A 16,226-nucleotide genomic window follows, 5' to 3' on the forward strand; every position below is an offset into this window, starting at 1 on the left:
ATATACACTATCTTAAATGAAAGATAATATTATATTACCCAACACGAACAAAATATATTAGAGAGATACTGTTTAGACATTTTCCACTCGCCTAACACGTGAAAACGATAATATTTCTAAAACACGCGGTTAATATAATTTTATATTATTAACAATTACGTGTTTACGGTGTTCAAACTTAACGAAAATAATAATGTTTCGTAACAAAAAAATTTATCCGCGTTACCATTTCAATTTATTTTTTTTTAATTAATAATTGTTTATTCGATGCATCCGATTATCGAATAGAGAAAACTCTAGATATCTTTTCTTTATTTTTTTTTTTTATTTTTGTAGTAATTTTCTATCAATAAAATATTATACAACACGATTTATATATATATATATATACATTTAAATGATATATACGTACACGTGCATCACATATAGTATACAATGAAATAATTTTGTTACTTGATACATACATAAATCGTTTGCCTGACATCCCGTTCAAGTGATTATTAAACGAACGAGCAAAAACGTCTGGGTTAGGTCTATAAATCTAAATAACGCCAATTACCAGCCCGTGATCCTTACGATCTTTGCGATCAAATCACGAATCGTATGCATGATCGATTCTACAAAGAATACGTTCGAGAATTTCAAACAACGATCTACTATTACTTTTTCTGATTCCAATCGAAATCTTTCTACAATTTTTTCTCTCTCTTTTTTTTTTTTCCTTTCTCGTTCGTTATATTTTATCAATTATTTTATCAATTATTTTATCAATATTTCCAATCGATTTATTTTCTATATATAACAATCAACAATGAAAAATATAATATATTCAATACCAATTTTCTCAACTAGTTTAATTTTTATTTTCGATTAAATGATCCTCTCTAAGAGAATAAAAACCAAAACAAACAAAAATACACACACAACCTCTAACTATTTTTAATTAATTAATAATTAAAAAAAATATCTTCCCGCGAATGAAAGCGACATCGTTCACAAAATACGAAAAGAAAAAGAAAAAGGAACAATTGAAATAGAGATAACATAACAGTAAAGCTTCGCAATATTCATATCAACCTGTGTGTACCACCACCCCCCTCTCCCCTCCCCCGATCCCAAATACGAACCAGTTACAACAAAGTTGCAACAAACAATTCACAATCTCTATTCATCTCTCTCTCTCTCTCTCTCTCTCTCTTTCTTTCTCTTTCTATTTCTTTTTTAATTTTTTGTCTCCCCTTTTCCTTTTTGTTTGGTTGAAGGTGGGGGGAGGTGGGGCTGTGTACGGATTATTTTTTTGTTCTTTCTTTTTTTTTGTTCAAACGCACAGTAGTATCCCAACTACGGGTAGCAGCAATCAGGCAAAAAACCGAGAGAAACGTTCTGGAATACCTGAAAGTAAAGAATCGCAGAGACAGTGGTGTGATGCCTATTTTTTCGTGATATCATCGTATGCCGACAAAAGCCGACAATTACGAACTTCGGTGTTACACACCACCACCAAAACCAACACCACCACCACCACCACCACCACTACAAGCTTTTATCGAAACGAGAAATACGCTACTACCGCAAAAAGTACAAGAGAGACAGAAATACAACCAAAGAGAGAAACGCGGAAAACGAATGTGAAAGAAAGAGAGAAAGAGAGAGAGAGAGAGTGAACTAACGAGAAATAGAAAAAGATACACGATGCTACATTGCCAACACGCTAGTTGGAATTTGTGGATAACCGCAAAGAGGAATAACGAGCAATAGTAATACCTGTAATAGTATTGGTACTATCACTACTGTTAGTAATAGTAGTAGTAGTAGTAGTAGTAGTTGGTTGGTTGGTTGGTCTGTGAAAAAGATGGACGAAAAAAAAAGAAAAGTAAAAATATAGCGCGGAAAAAGTAAAAGATAAAAAGTAAGGGGTGTGGAATGGTGTAAGAGAGATTAGGAGACTCCTTTCTCGTTCTTTCCCAATCCAAAGGGATTATCCTTGAAAAAAAAAGCTCTACACCAAACTGCTAGCCGCAGAGAGTCAACTTTCTCACTCTTGGAGTGTGTAAAATGCTTAAAGGATAATTTCACTGTAAGAAAAAAAAAGAAAAATATAAGTAAGAGCTAAACGTAATCACGGCTATCTTTTTTTACCAACTATCTACTTTTTATTTATCCTTTTCTTTTTCTTTTTTTTTAGTTTTCTCTCTCTCTCTCGCTCTGTGTTTTTTTTTTTTGTTTTATTTTTTGGGAAGGTTGGTGGTAGATATTTTTTTTTTTTCTTCATCAAAGTACTTTCTTCCTTAGAATTTCATGGATGTAATATACTATTACGGTTTTTCCTCGTTAAAATATTCTACGAACTTAACTTTGTTTTATATATATATTTTGTCTATCTTTCTGCAATTATTTTTCCTTTTTTTTTTTTTTTTTTCTTTGAATTCGAACGGTAAGTTTGTGTAGACGTAAATTAATGAACTTACAACGAGAAAAACAATGATTATAATACTTATTCAAGAATTATATATATATATATCTGTGCGTGTTACGTGTACTAGTTTTTTGTTGTATGTATATATATATATAATATTAGCGTGTATATATAAATACGTGTTATATACGCGTGTATTTATTGTCAATAAAAAAGAAAAGGTGTGATTCATCGATTGCATTCGTGTGCATTCAGTATATGACCAGTAGATAACCAATTGAAACGAATTTCTATTTATCGTAGCAGACGTTGTATGTTTTCCTACCAAAGATTCGTAATCACGACTGCTACGATGATCTCATGAGCAATAATTTACACTCAACTAGACAACTTAGCAACGTGTTCGGGTTACGTTAACTATCTTTTGATCTCTTGATGCGTTGTTATGAATTCTTACGAAAAAAATTATTATTACTATGATTCGAAGAATATGAAATATATTCTTAAGTATATTTTATATCTTTGCAAATTCATAATAAATGATTAATTGAAAAAGTACTTTTACTTCTTACAAGTATTTACGTAAGTATATATATATATATATAAAAGCGTTGCACTGATGAATATGAAAAAAAAATTACGAAAGTCATAAAAGTTAGATACAATAATCATTAGATTAATATTGGCACGAATAAAAATGTTTCTTCTTCGCGTATTTAAATTACTGATTGGGAAATAACTAACATAAGTTCTCTTGTAATATTAAAAAAAAAAAAAAAAAAAAGAAAGAAAAAAAAAACAGAAAAAAGTTATTCATTCGTTCTATTTTTTTTTTTTTAATATAGATTTTTGTTTTAGAAATAATTTTAAATAAAAAAAAAAAAAAGATATAATAATGTGCGTTTTTTTTTTTTTATTCATCGAAGATTGATAGGTAAAGTACCGTGTTAAATTAGACAACCCTGATTCCGGATAATGAGCTGAAAATAGAAAACTATAAATACCACGGATACGCGTCTTCTCTTCTTAACGCTTTCGAAGCATGACTCAACACGTTTTGTGAACTGTCACAAAAAGCATTGCACGCCTGTCGTTAAATGAACGACATTCCTCAACACGGTTTTGACATACATAAAAGAAATAGATGATTTTCTTGCTGGAAAAAACAAAAAATTCGCTCATATTTCTATAATACAATTGTACACACACACGTGAGAGATTTTTTAGAAAATTTTTATATAATTTTTACATTCTCATATATTTATCAATATTTATAATCATATAAAATCATTTTGCAATATACAATCAATCGTATAAACAAAAATGGAAGAATCTAATAAAACAAGATTTCAAATTTGGAAGAATATACATTTTTTCATACGGGATTTTTCCGTATCGAAAAAGCGTGACTTCGAAAATAAAAATCGAAGGGAAATTCATCGACAAAGATGTAGGAGAAAAAGAAAAAAAGAACAAGAAAAAGCGAGTGGAATTTTTTCGGAATGCGCTATCGTTCGATAACCCGTGTAAACGAAAAGAAAAAGAAATAAAAAAAAAATAAAAAAAAATAAAAATAAAAAAGGGAATGTGCTCGACGAATTCGTCAATTTTTTATGAAGAATAATACCGGACTGTGTATGCGCCAAATTGAATACACATATACAGGGTGTACCCGTTTCAATAAATTGCCTTTTCAAACGAATCATTTCTATATATGTGTGTTCATCGAATTAAATTAAAATCCTTCAATTTAATTTTAAAGAAAATCATACAAATTTTAATACGTAAACGAACGTTATAATATGTTTAATAACAAACTAACTCTGTAAATCTTTCTAATATGTTTTCTTTGCTTTAAAGTTAGAAAAGAAAAGAAATAAATAAATTAGTATGAAAGATTTGAGAAAAAAAAAGAAGTAATTGATTTTTAAATCACTTAAGAACATTTGGCTCACCTAGGAATTTTTGGCCCTCACCTTGTACACGTATATATATATATATATATATATATATATATATATATGTGTGACGCATATATATATACGTACATGGGAACTACGAAATTTCAGTCGTATTTAAACTTGGCAAAGATCCATAAGAGAAAACTATTAGTACTATAGTTATATATATAAACTTCATTATTATCGATTAACACACAACTCTCCTGATATATTGAACGAATATGTGAGTGGGTTGAAAAATTTTGAACATAACACATAAACAAGTTTTTTTTTCGATTCAACTTACTTTTTAATTTGAAAATTGATTTGTCGTTGAAACTTTAAAAATTGTCAACCTATCTACGTATATTTAAAATATATAAAATATTTTGTATTTTTTTGTATTGTGTTCAATTAATGAACACAAGTGTTTCATTCGTTTATGATCGATCATGATAATAACTCGTCTTTCTTTTCAATTGATCACTGTACACCAGTGAGTGACAATTTTGTATCTTTGTTCGTGTTGTATTTCATAATTCATTACGTTGATTATTATTAACGATCTCATGCATATATTGGTTCAATTATAATTATGTATATAACGTTGATCATTCGACGTTACTAAGTAATTACGTTCGACTTATTCTTATTAAAGATTCTACGCTCGTTTTGTTCTGTCATTTGGGTTAATCGTTTGGTTAAAAAATATAAAAGAAAGAAGGAACATTCTATCTTGGTAAATTACTTCTTGTAACAAATTGTACAACATTTTTTTTTACTATGCATTAAGAATATACACAAACATGTTGTTTATTAGTATAGACACACAAACATGTTGAATATTAATAAATGGAAAATTTTTGGAAAGTTCACATTTATTTTGTTTATATTTTTAGAAAGATTATTTCAATATAGGCCAAAAGTTTCTAAATGGTGTACAAAATTTCGAAATGTGATTTTGAAAATGAATAAAATTTTTATCGGAACTTTACTTGGACTTATAATTTTATTTAATATTATTGATTTTTAAATCCATACTAAGTTTTTATATTTATATTAAAAAGAGAAAAAAAAACACAATGTAATAATAATAATAATCTTCGAATCTCTCAATAATATTTAAAATCAATACGAAACAAATATCATCATTTATCTCAAAAGCTTATAACAATCTCTCGCAACAAAGATAAAAGACACGTGTAAAGGAAAACAAATTTAATCTGAAAATAAAAAGACTTGCTAAAAGACAAATGATTAATTCGATTTAAATATAACTGTAGAAAACAAGAAAAAAGTTTAAAAGAGAGAAAAAAGATAGAGACAAAAAAAGGCTTAATCTAAAATAAAGAAATAAATAATTAATTAAATAAATATAAATAACTAAAAATAAATAACGAAAAAGAATATAACGTATGCAATAGAGGTTAATTGCACGCGCATGCGCAAAGATCGAACGGTGAGAAGTAAGATGCGCGGTTATGTTCGAAACGTGTAAAAGTTGAATTGGTCAGTAACATACCTGCCGGTGTCAGGAGCACGACTCTTCAACTCGTAATACATAAAATCTTTCGTAGTAGTTGATAGAAGTGATAATGCTTGTTCGAAGTCGTCATCACCAAATCCGTGTTGATCGTTAGTATCGATATCGTTAAGAGCAGCGAGATCGAATCCCATATCGATACCAGATTCATCCATTCTAACAAGATCCAAGATGGAGGGAAAATAAAATCAAAGAGAAATAAAAGAACGTAACAACTCTCTTCTCTTCTGGTTATGTTATTTTTGTTTTGTTTTTCACTTTACAGCTCGTTTTCTCAAAGAGACTTTCTTTTTCTTCGTACACAAGGTTATACTCTCGACGTATATATATATATATATGTTTCTCTTTCTTGCTGTAAAGAAACGTTTCCTCCTTTCGAAAACTATCGTCCCATCTCTCTCCTCTTCATCTTCATTACTTTCTCTCTACCATCTCGTTCCCCCCTCTCTCTCTCTCTCACTCTCTCTCCTTCTCTTATTAATAATTTCGTATGTTGATCTTCTCTGTCGCACAAATCAACATGGCGCCGATACTATTTCGTACACCAATCGTGAATTTAAATAATATATATCTATCAACAAAGTGGTATCGTAAAATAATCTAAAGGAAGATTATTAAGAGGTATAATGCAATGTAACAAAATAAAATACGCAAATATAATACACGACGCGGGAATTAAAACAAACGCGTAGGACCGGACTGGGAGCGAAGTGGGGTAAAAACGGTGGACAAAGGCGGGAGCGCGGGAGGGGAGGGGGCGTTGAGGGGAAAACAAAAACAAATATTGTTCGAATAAGTATAAAAAAAAGAAAAATGACAGAGAGAGAGAGAGAGAGGAAGGGAAAAAAAATCGGGTGCAACTGTGACACTGCAGACTCCCAGTCCCGCGGGATGTCGCGAATCGCGATCACTGAGCGCGCGCGTGTGCGCGCTGCTAGCGCGCAGTGCGATGCGAAGCGCAGTTCGCCACTCGCACGCGCAAGTCGCTGCTGACGACACGACACCGACTATACGTCCAATGGTGGTACGAGAAAGAGAGAGAAAGAAAGATAGAGAGTGGGGGAACTAACCAATTACAAGGAGTGGGGGTAACCGATAGCAGTTCGCGCGCGCGCACGATATATACACCGCGCATGTATGTATATGCGTTTACAAAGAGAGAGAGAAAGAGGGGAATAGAATGAAAAAATAAAATAGAGACAGAGATGAATAAATCTTGCATTTTATTATACTCGGGATAAGAGTAACTAGTGAAGATGCAATGGAGTATACCATTGAGGATTAAATGTTAACTAGAAATGATTAGGAAATTTTATTACAATACACATTTGTGAGTAATATTTTTATTGTTATTATTTGAAAGGGAAATATATAAATGTAATATGAATTATGTATTTATATTTCGTTATTAAATACAAATGATAATCATTTGTATTTGAAATATTGTATATCGTTTACAAATTTTAATCGTTTTTGAAAGAGAGAGAGAGAGAGAGAGAGATAGGGAAACAGTTTACTAATCTTCTTATGAATATTACATTTAAAAATAGTTAACAAATCTATAATTATCATTTAAAACTTACTTAATTGTCGAAAATATTATTTAAAAATTTATTAAATTATTGATAATCAAACTTGAAGAGAGAAATAATAAAGCAATAGACTCAAATTGAAATCAAATTAAAATGCATTCATAAAAAGAGAGAGAGAAAAGAAACAATACAAACTGAATAATAGAACATATATAGAAAAGGATTTGAAAGGATATGAAATATAATAAATTAAATTCGAATTAAACCTTTCTCGAAGTATATAGAGGAAGAGAGAATTATGTTTGTATATTATTAATTATAAGAATTATGTTGCTCGGTCGGTGCACACTGTCTCTATAATTACTACGCGTATCGCGGATTAATAACGCGCATGTGCAGACACTATTTTGACTGCGGTCGCCGTAACTATTGCCATCTACTGGCATTTGACGTACTACACTCATTCCTTCTCTCTCACTCTCATTGCAAAACTGTTCCCAATTTTTGTAAATAGAAATTATTCGAAAATTTCAATATATATAATGCATTATTAAAAAATAATATAATTATAAATAATTTGTTCATCTGTGAAATACACGGTTTAAAATAAATGTGTAAATAATAGAGTATGTTTTAAATAAATATTATATAAAAAAATGATTTGTATTATGTCCTCTTCTTCACAAAAATACATATATCTAAATTATAATATTTCTCAATAAATAAAACTATCTTGTTAAATTTATCACATCATTATCTTCACTTTCATTGTGATTATCGATTTTAAACAATATACAAAAATATGAAAATAATGAAAAATAATATGTCAAACGATATTGTGCATATAACTTTGGATGCAATTAAAAAAATAAGAAAATTGAAACGAACATTGAAATTTGGTGAAAACATTCGAATATATCTCGATCAAAAAATCCTTATCGTACCAACCTGCCAGATAACGATAATGAATGCAACAAGCGTAAAAACCGATGCTTTTATTTAAACTGACGTCTTTTCTGGTATTAATCGATGTTGGACAAAAATGAAAACAAATAAAAAAGATACGAAGAAAAGGAAAAAAGTTAAAATATAAATTCATGACACGATCGATGGAACATGAAAATTGTATCGCTAACGACTACGTGCTTACGAAAAGAGACAACTCGTTCTTACCTTACTCGTTTCACATTGGTATATAAATATATACAAGGTGTCCCAATTTTTTTCCACAAAATTTTACCACCATATTCTACTATAGGTAAGAATAAACAAAATATCTTATACAAATGTAGACTCTTATAAATGTTTAATTGAAAAAATATGAAAAAATGAAAACGGATCGGTGTTTCATCGATGGATTTTTATTTGTAAGAAACATTAAAAGAAACAAATTTATCAAAAGCAAATGAATTATATTTGGACTCATTAAATACAATGGTAAAATTTTGTGGATAAAATTGGAACACCTTGTATATAAAATTTGTATATGTATATCATACATGACTTGTTGGTAACACGCAAGTAAAATATTGAAACTAACGAAAAGAAACGTAGATTATTTCTCGGAAAAAAAAAAAATGATGCACTTCTGGATGCTAAAAAGATCGTGCAATGTTTCTCTTTCAATTTAGTTTCTTTTCTTTCTTTTTTCTCTTATCTTCATCATCTTGCCAACGTGTCTGACAAACTAAAAAACAATACTGCAACGCATCTTTATAAATACTATTTTTTTTTTTTTTTCTTAACTTTTTGTAATATTAAAATTTGTATAATATAATGCAATATATATTATATATATATAAGATATTAGATTGTAATGAATTTAATTATGTATAAAATTAATACCAAAGAGAATTTCTTTTTTTTTTGTAAATTATAAAATTACATAACGCGAATCACAAATTAATATGAATACAATTAATGAAATATACTGCAAATTTTGTAATATTTACTAAAATTTTCATATATACGTATATTTGTATACGTATATATGTAAATGTTTAATAAATTACGAACGATTCGATGGCGTAATTAAATAATTCGTGCTGAAACATCAAATTTTTGATACGCGACATTAAAATAACATATTGAAAAATAAAATCGAAGTAACAGTTACGAATTCAGTTCGTTTTATTCAACATTACAACGATGATTCGTTTACGATGGATTTTATATTTTTCGTTTTTCTTATTAATTCTATTAAAAGTAAGAGGATACCAATTATTTAATAAAAACAAACAATTACCATCAAAGATTTCAAGCAAACTCGACGATTATTGGCGAGCTTACAAGGTAACGAATCTTTTTAAAGTAACTTAAATCAAAATTTCAAAACAAAAGAAAAAAAAAAGAATATAAAAAATAAATTGTAAAACACGAAGAAAAGAAAAAATCCTAATATATGTACGACTAATTAATTAAATATTAATCGTAAGTCGTAAAATAAAAATTGTAAAGAACAAATACGAAATAAGAAAAGTTGTATCTCTCTTATTGACAAATATTAATGGTCTATCGTTAATCCTGACAAAACAGGCACACTTCAACAAGACATACAGCGGAAATCTCGAGAACACGAGACGAATCAAGTGGGAAGAAAATCTCGTGAAGATTTACGAACACAATTTAATGGCTGCAGCGGGACACCACGGTTACACGTTACGAGACAACCATATCGCAGATCTAAGCACTCAACAGTATGTACGAGAAATGGTTGGTAAGAATTTTTAAACCTATCATAGATAAACAAATGTTACACCGTATTAGACAAATTATCTTTTTGATAATATAATATATATATTTTTTTTCTCGAATACAAAGTTTCTATACACATAATTAAAAAAAAAAACAAACTTGTATCATATATTCTTTATTTAATTTTTCGAATATAGAATCAACCCCCAGTGTTCTCTGATTACTTGTACAACCAATTTCAAGAGAACACCATCTATAATTTTTATGAAAATTTATTTATTATTAATTTATGTGAGAATATATTTATATGAATAAATATTATTAATATTTTATATATACTTATATATACATATTTATATTGTAGATTTTATATATATATATATATATATATATAGTATTGAAGAGTCATATTGGATATATCGTCGTCATTAATATTATAAAACTTGGCATGATCGTGTACTGCTTGTTATCATGTACAACAGTCTCTATAAATTATTCATAGAGTAAAGAACTAAACCGAGATAGCTTATTTAGGAAGCATCCATAAATTTCGTGCTTCGTGTTATTACACCTTTCTCACATTCGTGATAATGGAAACATAGAGATGAGAACGAACGTTAAGACGATCTATCGATCGAACGATATTTACACATATATATATATATATAAAATACATATACATAACTTATATTCTTTAAATGTATGTAGATCTTCGATTACGCGATAACGTTCTTAAGACTTTCTTGAATCTTACGATTTAGTTTGTCTTTGCATAAATATTTATATACATACATATACATGTAGATATTTTATTTAAATAAGAATATTTTAAAATACTATATGTGAGATTAAAAAGTACTCTGATATAAATATTTGAATTAATTAGAATCCTGTCACAACATTATTTTATATTTATATCGTTATGTTACAATAATAAATAAAAGTAATTGTATTGAAATATTTAATAATAGTTATTTAAATTATATAACAATATTTTTTTATAAATATATGATCTATATCTAATAATCAAATAATCTTACAGTACTTTGAAATAAAAGAAAAAAATGAGAATGTGTGTGTATGTTTGTCAACGAGTTTAAATCTTTTTTTAGTTGGTTTTTCTTTTCTTTTTTAAATAAAATTGTAGGTAAGATTAAGACCAAGTAGAAGACGACGTGTGTCCGATGACGAGTTGGTCTCATCAGCCTATAATGATCCAAAACTCGTACCATCTCACTTGGATTGGCGAGAACGTGGCTTTGTGACGAAGCCAGTGAATCAAATGAAATGTGGAAGCTGTTATGCATATTCAATAGCTGGCACGATAGAGGGCCAATTATTTAAGCAGACTGGCATGCTAATACCATTGAGCGAACAGCAATTGGTTGATTGCAGTACGATCACTGGGAATATTGGTTGTAACGGGGGTTCCCTTAGGAATACCCTGAGATATCTTGAGAAATCTAAAGGAATTATGCGCCAGGATATGTATCCTTACAAGGGTAAAGTAAGTATCCCATCCATTATTTTTTTTCTTTTTTATTTCTCCTAACACAATTATCAATTAAATTGTTTTATTATTTTTCAAATGATCCCCTTTGCTAACTAATAGTTGTAACGTTTAAAATTTGATTGGTAAAAAAGTTTAATATATTTTGTATTATTTATATTTGATTATTATTATTATTGTATTTTGCGTTTGAGAATATATAAAAATACAAAATCATTTATTTTATCAATAATATACTTATTTTATCATTATCATCTTGCACCGATACGAAATTTTTTAATGCAATGACGATCGTATAACGTGTACAAATAAAAAAAGAAGAAAGAATTACTCGAACAATTATCTATGATTAAAAATAATTGAAATTAGTTGGAAAAAAATCAAAACAATAGTTAAAAATTAGAAAATTTTGCAATATATTGAATATATTCAATAAAATGTTTTCAATCGATTTTCTTAGCAAAGCCAATGTAATTTCGTAAGGGATAAAAGTATCGTTAACATAACGTCATGGGCAGTTTTACCAGCACGTGACGAAAAAGCATTGCAAGTAGCTGTTGCAACGATTGGTCCTGTAGCAGCATCCATAAATGCGAACCCGAAGACCTTCCAACTCTATCAGTGAGTAAATGTATATTTTCGAATTTATATCTTTTATTCGAGTTGAAAGTCCCTGAGAAAACAAAATATTCTGCGTATTAATTAATACCTATTAATAATTCATATGTTTCACATAAAGCAAGAAGAAAAAAAAAAGAGAAAGCATTTTTGTTCTTTAAATAAAATTATTTCGATATCTCAATATATGATATTATGTCAATAGATTTTCCTTTAATATTTATTACAATAATCTTGCATTATATTATATGATCAAATTAAATAACAATAATAATAATAATAATTTATAATCATTTATCGCGTGTTTCATTATATTAAATTTTAATTTTAATATTACAATTATACACACGAATTAAATAAAATAAATAATCGTTTTGTGTTATATAATTTTGTTATCATTATATTATATATAAATTGAATGAATCGTATACATTATTCGGGTAAATATCGTAAAAGATAATTTAAGTCATATTAAAAGACTATATTTTTTAAATATATAACGTCATATAATTTTGCAAAATATTGACCCATCATTTCTTTATAATATATATATTTATGATATACATATTAATTTATATTTAATGATATACGAGATATCTAATTAATTTCATAAAAATAATCGAAGTTGAATGCAACTTCGAACAAATAAATTTCTACAAACATAATTAATATCTATACTAACACGCTCGTAAACTTATATACACATATAATATTATTTTTTAAATTCAAACAACCGGATAATACTATCAAACATAACTCATTAACTATGGCCAATGATGATGATAATATTAATTATAATAATAATAATAATAATAATAATAATAATAATGATACAAATAAAAAAACTAATATCATTTCTTACTCACATTTATATTTACGCAACAATTTCACTCTCTGTTGGTGGTCGAATTAATAATTATTTTAAATGAAACAATCAATTAACATTTATAGTAATCAATATAATATCATAATGATTTTTTTTTGGAAGAACGTGACCCTTATCGCACAAAACGCGTAACGCGCGTTTCACATTTGTTTTTTTGTAATATTTAAAATGCAAGGCATATAAATGCCATCGAAAATCTTTGAAAAAGAAAGAAGAGAAAAAAAAGAAGAATGTGATTAATTTCTTACGATAACCTTGGCAAAAAATAAAATATGGCAAAAAATATAACTAATCTTCTCGACGAGTACGCAAGTCATCGAACTCGTGTTATTTCAAAGAATAAAATTTGCATGCTCGTTGCATTCTCATTTATCCGAAAATTTATGCATACGGTAAGATTATTTATAATATTTTTTTTATGTCACACATTAGATAACACAGTGTGTGGATATATACGTTCAGATATTATTTTGTTTTATTTATATTTAATATTACGTATTATACAAAATTATATTATTTGAATGTGGTGATAATACAAAAATTATCCATTTAAAATGAAACATAAGTTAAATGTTTATTATTATTATTATTATCTATGTTTAAATAATTGAAAATAATAAATTTACAGCCAAGGCGTTTACGATGACGTTGCATGTTCCTCGGATATAGTAAATCATGCTATACTAATCGTTGGATATACCCCAACCGAGTGGATTTTGAAGAATTGGTGGGGTGAACATTGGGGTGAGGGTGGTTACATGAGATTGGCAAGACACAAAAATCGTTGCGGAATTGCTAATTATGCGGCTTATGCGAAAATTGAATAATTTATTACTTGAGTATTTGATTAATCGATTAAAAAGAAAAAATAAACCGATATGACAACAAATTTGACTACTACTACTACTATTAAACACAAGTACTATTCAAAATTAAATTTATTCTAACTATTATTAAAAACAAACATTTAATTATATTACAATACTGTCTAACAATTATTATCATACCTATTGTCAATTTTATTTTAATTATTATCGCGCGAATATTTATTATAAGAAAACAACAACAACAAAATTTATATACTAATTTTTTAAAAGTTAATTTAGACAAAAAAAAAAATGTATTTATCTATCGATTTTATTGAAACGAAACTTTGTCGGAAAATAACTTGAACGTATGAAAAATGTTTTACGATTATTATTATTATTATATAAAATACCGGACAAAATCCGATTTGTTTTTGACGTTTGTTTAGAGAAGTTGTAATACAACTTGCGTAATACGATTTATAGATAGTATGACGTTGGATGAAAATAATTCGTTATTCAGAAAGTTGCATTATCCTGAAATATGTGTACACATTCACGTTACCTTGGATGCTCTTAAGGGAGTACGTCCATAAGGACGAATAAATTCTCTTTTTCTCTCTCTCAGCAAACCTTTCCACAACCCTTCGTACGTGCAGCCTAAGGATAAATTGGACAATGAGACTATGAAAGCTTAGTATACCCAGTGTCTCATATTCAAACAATTTATACACAAATATCTTTGATATTATTTTATTATATTTTTAAATAACAAATTTTTACGAAAATACAAAATTTATATTACGTATTTTACGTATTTCATTGTTTTTGTTTTTTTTTTTTTTTAGAAATACGAGTATAACTAACAATTTGTTTTAATAGCAATCGATATTTTAATTTTAAAACAAATGTTGTAAGAGAATATCAATACGAGTCTAACGAGTACCAACAATAATACCTTTATATTAATATTTCATCAAATTATAATAATTTAAAGTTTGAATAATTGTACGCAATTGTTATCGATACAAATTTTACTTCAAACCATCCGATAAGTATTCATTTTATCAATCAATATTTCTGTACACTCATACCATAATTATTTATTTACTCCCAATGATAACAAACTGAACACAAAAATAATATACAAATAATTAGAAGAAGAAAATAAAAAAAAACAGAATTCTCCCCCTAATTGTTTTAACAGAAAAAATAAAATAAAATTATTAGAGAGATAATTTATAATCGATAAAAAAAACATTCCTCATTTATCTGCAAATAACACGAAAAACTTTTGACGAAATTCAAAAATCTCGAACCCTTTCTTTATTCCCTTTTGCTTTCACTCCAACTTCCGACCACTTGTAAAAACAATCTAAAAGATTTATAAAGAATACAAAAATAACATACTAATCAAAAAAAAAAACAAAAAAGTGCAAAATAATTCAGTATTATTAACGAGTCAACGAACCGCGCGCACAATGCTTGCGCAATTTCCGCGTATCGAGCGAACCAAACAAAGATATACATATAAAATATATATATATATATATAACATATATATAACATATATATAAAATATATATATATAATGCATATACTTTTATTTTATATATATATATACCTACTCCTACGAAATTTCTGCCGCTACTGCATTCGTCGAGATAATTTTCGTAGGGAATACTCAACTTTCTCTCTCTCTCTCTTTCACTCTCTCTCTCTCTCTCTCTCTCTCTCTCTCACTCATTTTCTCTCATTTTCTCTTTCCATTTCTGGTCTTTATTTCTCTTACATTCTCTTTTGTATCTATCTCTCATTCCGTGGTTCTCCATCTCGTTCTTTCTTTTTCCCCCATACCTCCCCCTGTACCTCCCCCCCGGCCACCCCCCCTTGTCTCTCTTTCCGTAGGAAACTGGTTAGCACAGTGGAATAAAAGCAGCGGAGAGTTTCAACTTGCGCAAATATTAAATCGTAAATCATGTTAATCGAGAAACCGGCCGGTCGGAATGCAAATGGTTTTATTAAATTGTCCGAAGTTAACGTTGCTTATCCTCCGGCCACTAGATTTTATGGAAATTCAAGGAGAAGCCTAAAGAAATAATAAGATAAAGAATTGAAACGAAAGAAATGTGCAAAACAAAATCCAACGTGAAACCATATCGCGTACTATATTATATTATATTATATATATATATATACACAACGAATATATAATTTTATTTGTATATATATATTTTTTGTATCGATTGTATAATTAGATTGATAAATTATTTTATTCGTT

At 28.0% G+C, this 16,226-nt stretch overlaps 2 protein-coding genes across 4 annotated transcripts in view; one reads left to right on the top strand and one right to left on the bottom strand.

The window, feature by feature from the left end:
* LOC106790496 (microphthalmia-associated transcription factor) overlaps nucleotides 1-6,994 on the bottom strand; it is a 99,111-nt gene extending 92,117 nt beyond the window's left edge. Inside the window, exon 1 of one of the 2 annotated variants that reach the window (XM_014755445.1) lies at nucleotides 5,879-6,994. In XM_014755445.1, coding sequence (XP_014610931.1) covers nucleotides 5,879-6,054 — 176 coding nt within the window. In that variant the 5' untranslated portion in view covers nucleotides 6,055-6,994. The remainder of the gene's footprint in view (nucleotides 1-5,878) is intronic. The other variant, XM_014755446.1, reaches the window with a different exon arrangement.
* Nucleotides 6,995-7,149: 155 nt separating this feature from the next.
* LOC106790486 (cathepsin L1-like) lies at nucleotides 7,150-13,995 on the top strand. Of its 2 annotated transcripts, XM_014755426.1 has the most exons (5): nucleotides 7,150-7,229; nucleotides 9,967-10,143; nucleotides 11,273-11,632; nucleotides 12,096-12,256; nucleotides 13,768-13,995. In XM_014755426.1, the coding sequence occupies exons 2-5, from the start codon at nucleotides 10,060-10,062 to the stop codon at nucleotides 13,964-13,966; spliced, it is 804 nt and encodes a 267-aa protein (XP_014610912.1). In that variant the 5' UTR covers nucleotides 7,150-7,229; nucleotides 9,967-10,059; the 3' UTR covers nucleotides 13,967-13,995. The 2 variants fall into 2 exon arrangements, with proteins under 2 accessions (XP_014610912.1, XP_014610913.1); XM_014755427.1 differs by lacking the exon at nucleotides 7,150-7,229 and having other exon boundaries at nucleotides 10,058-10,147.
* The last annotated feature ends 2,231 nt before the right edge of the window (nucleotides 13,996-16,226 follow it).

The sequence above is a fragment of the Polistes canadensis genome, unplaced genomic scaffold, assembly GCF_001313835.1.
Source record: "Polistes canadensis isolate GaletaPanama2010 unplaced genomic scaffold, ASM131383v1 scaffold_242, whole genome shotgun sequence".
Taxonomy (NCBI): domain Eukaryota; kingdom Metazoa; phylum Arthropoda; class Insecta; order Hymenoptera; family Vespidae; genus Polistes; species Polistes canadensis.

Coding starts and splice junctions, on each gene's coding strand:
- LOC106790486 (XM_014755426.1), top strand. CDS start 10,060: ATGGCTGCAGCGGGACACCACGGTTACACGTTACGAGACAACCATATC. Junction 11,633..12,095: donor TGTATCCTTACAAGGGTAAA/GTAAGTATCCCA, acceptor CGATTTTCTTAG/CAAAGCCAATGTAATTTCGT. Junction 12,257..13,767: donor AAGACCTTCCAACTCTATCA/GTGAGTAAATGT, acceptor ATAAATTTACAG/CCAAGGCGTTTACGATGACG.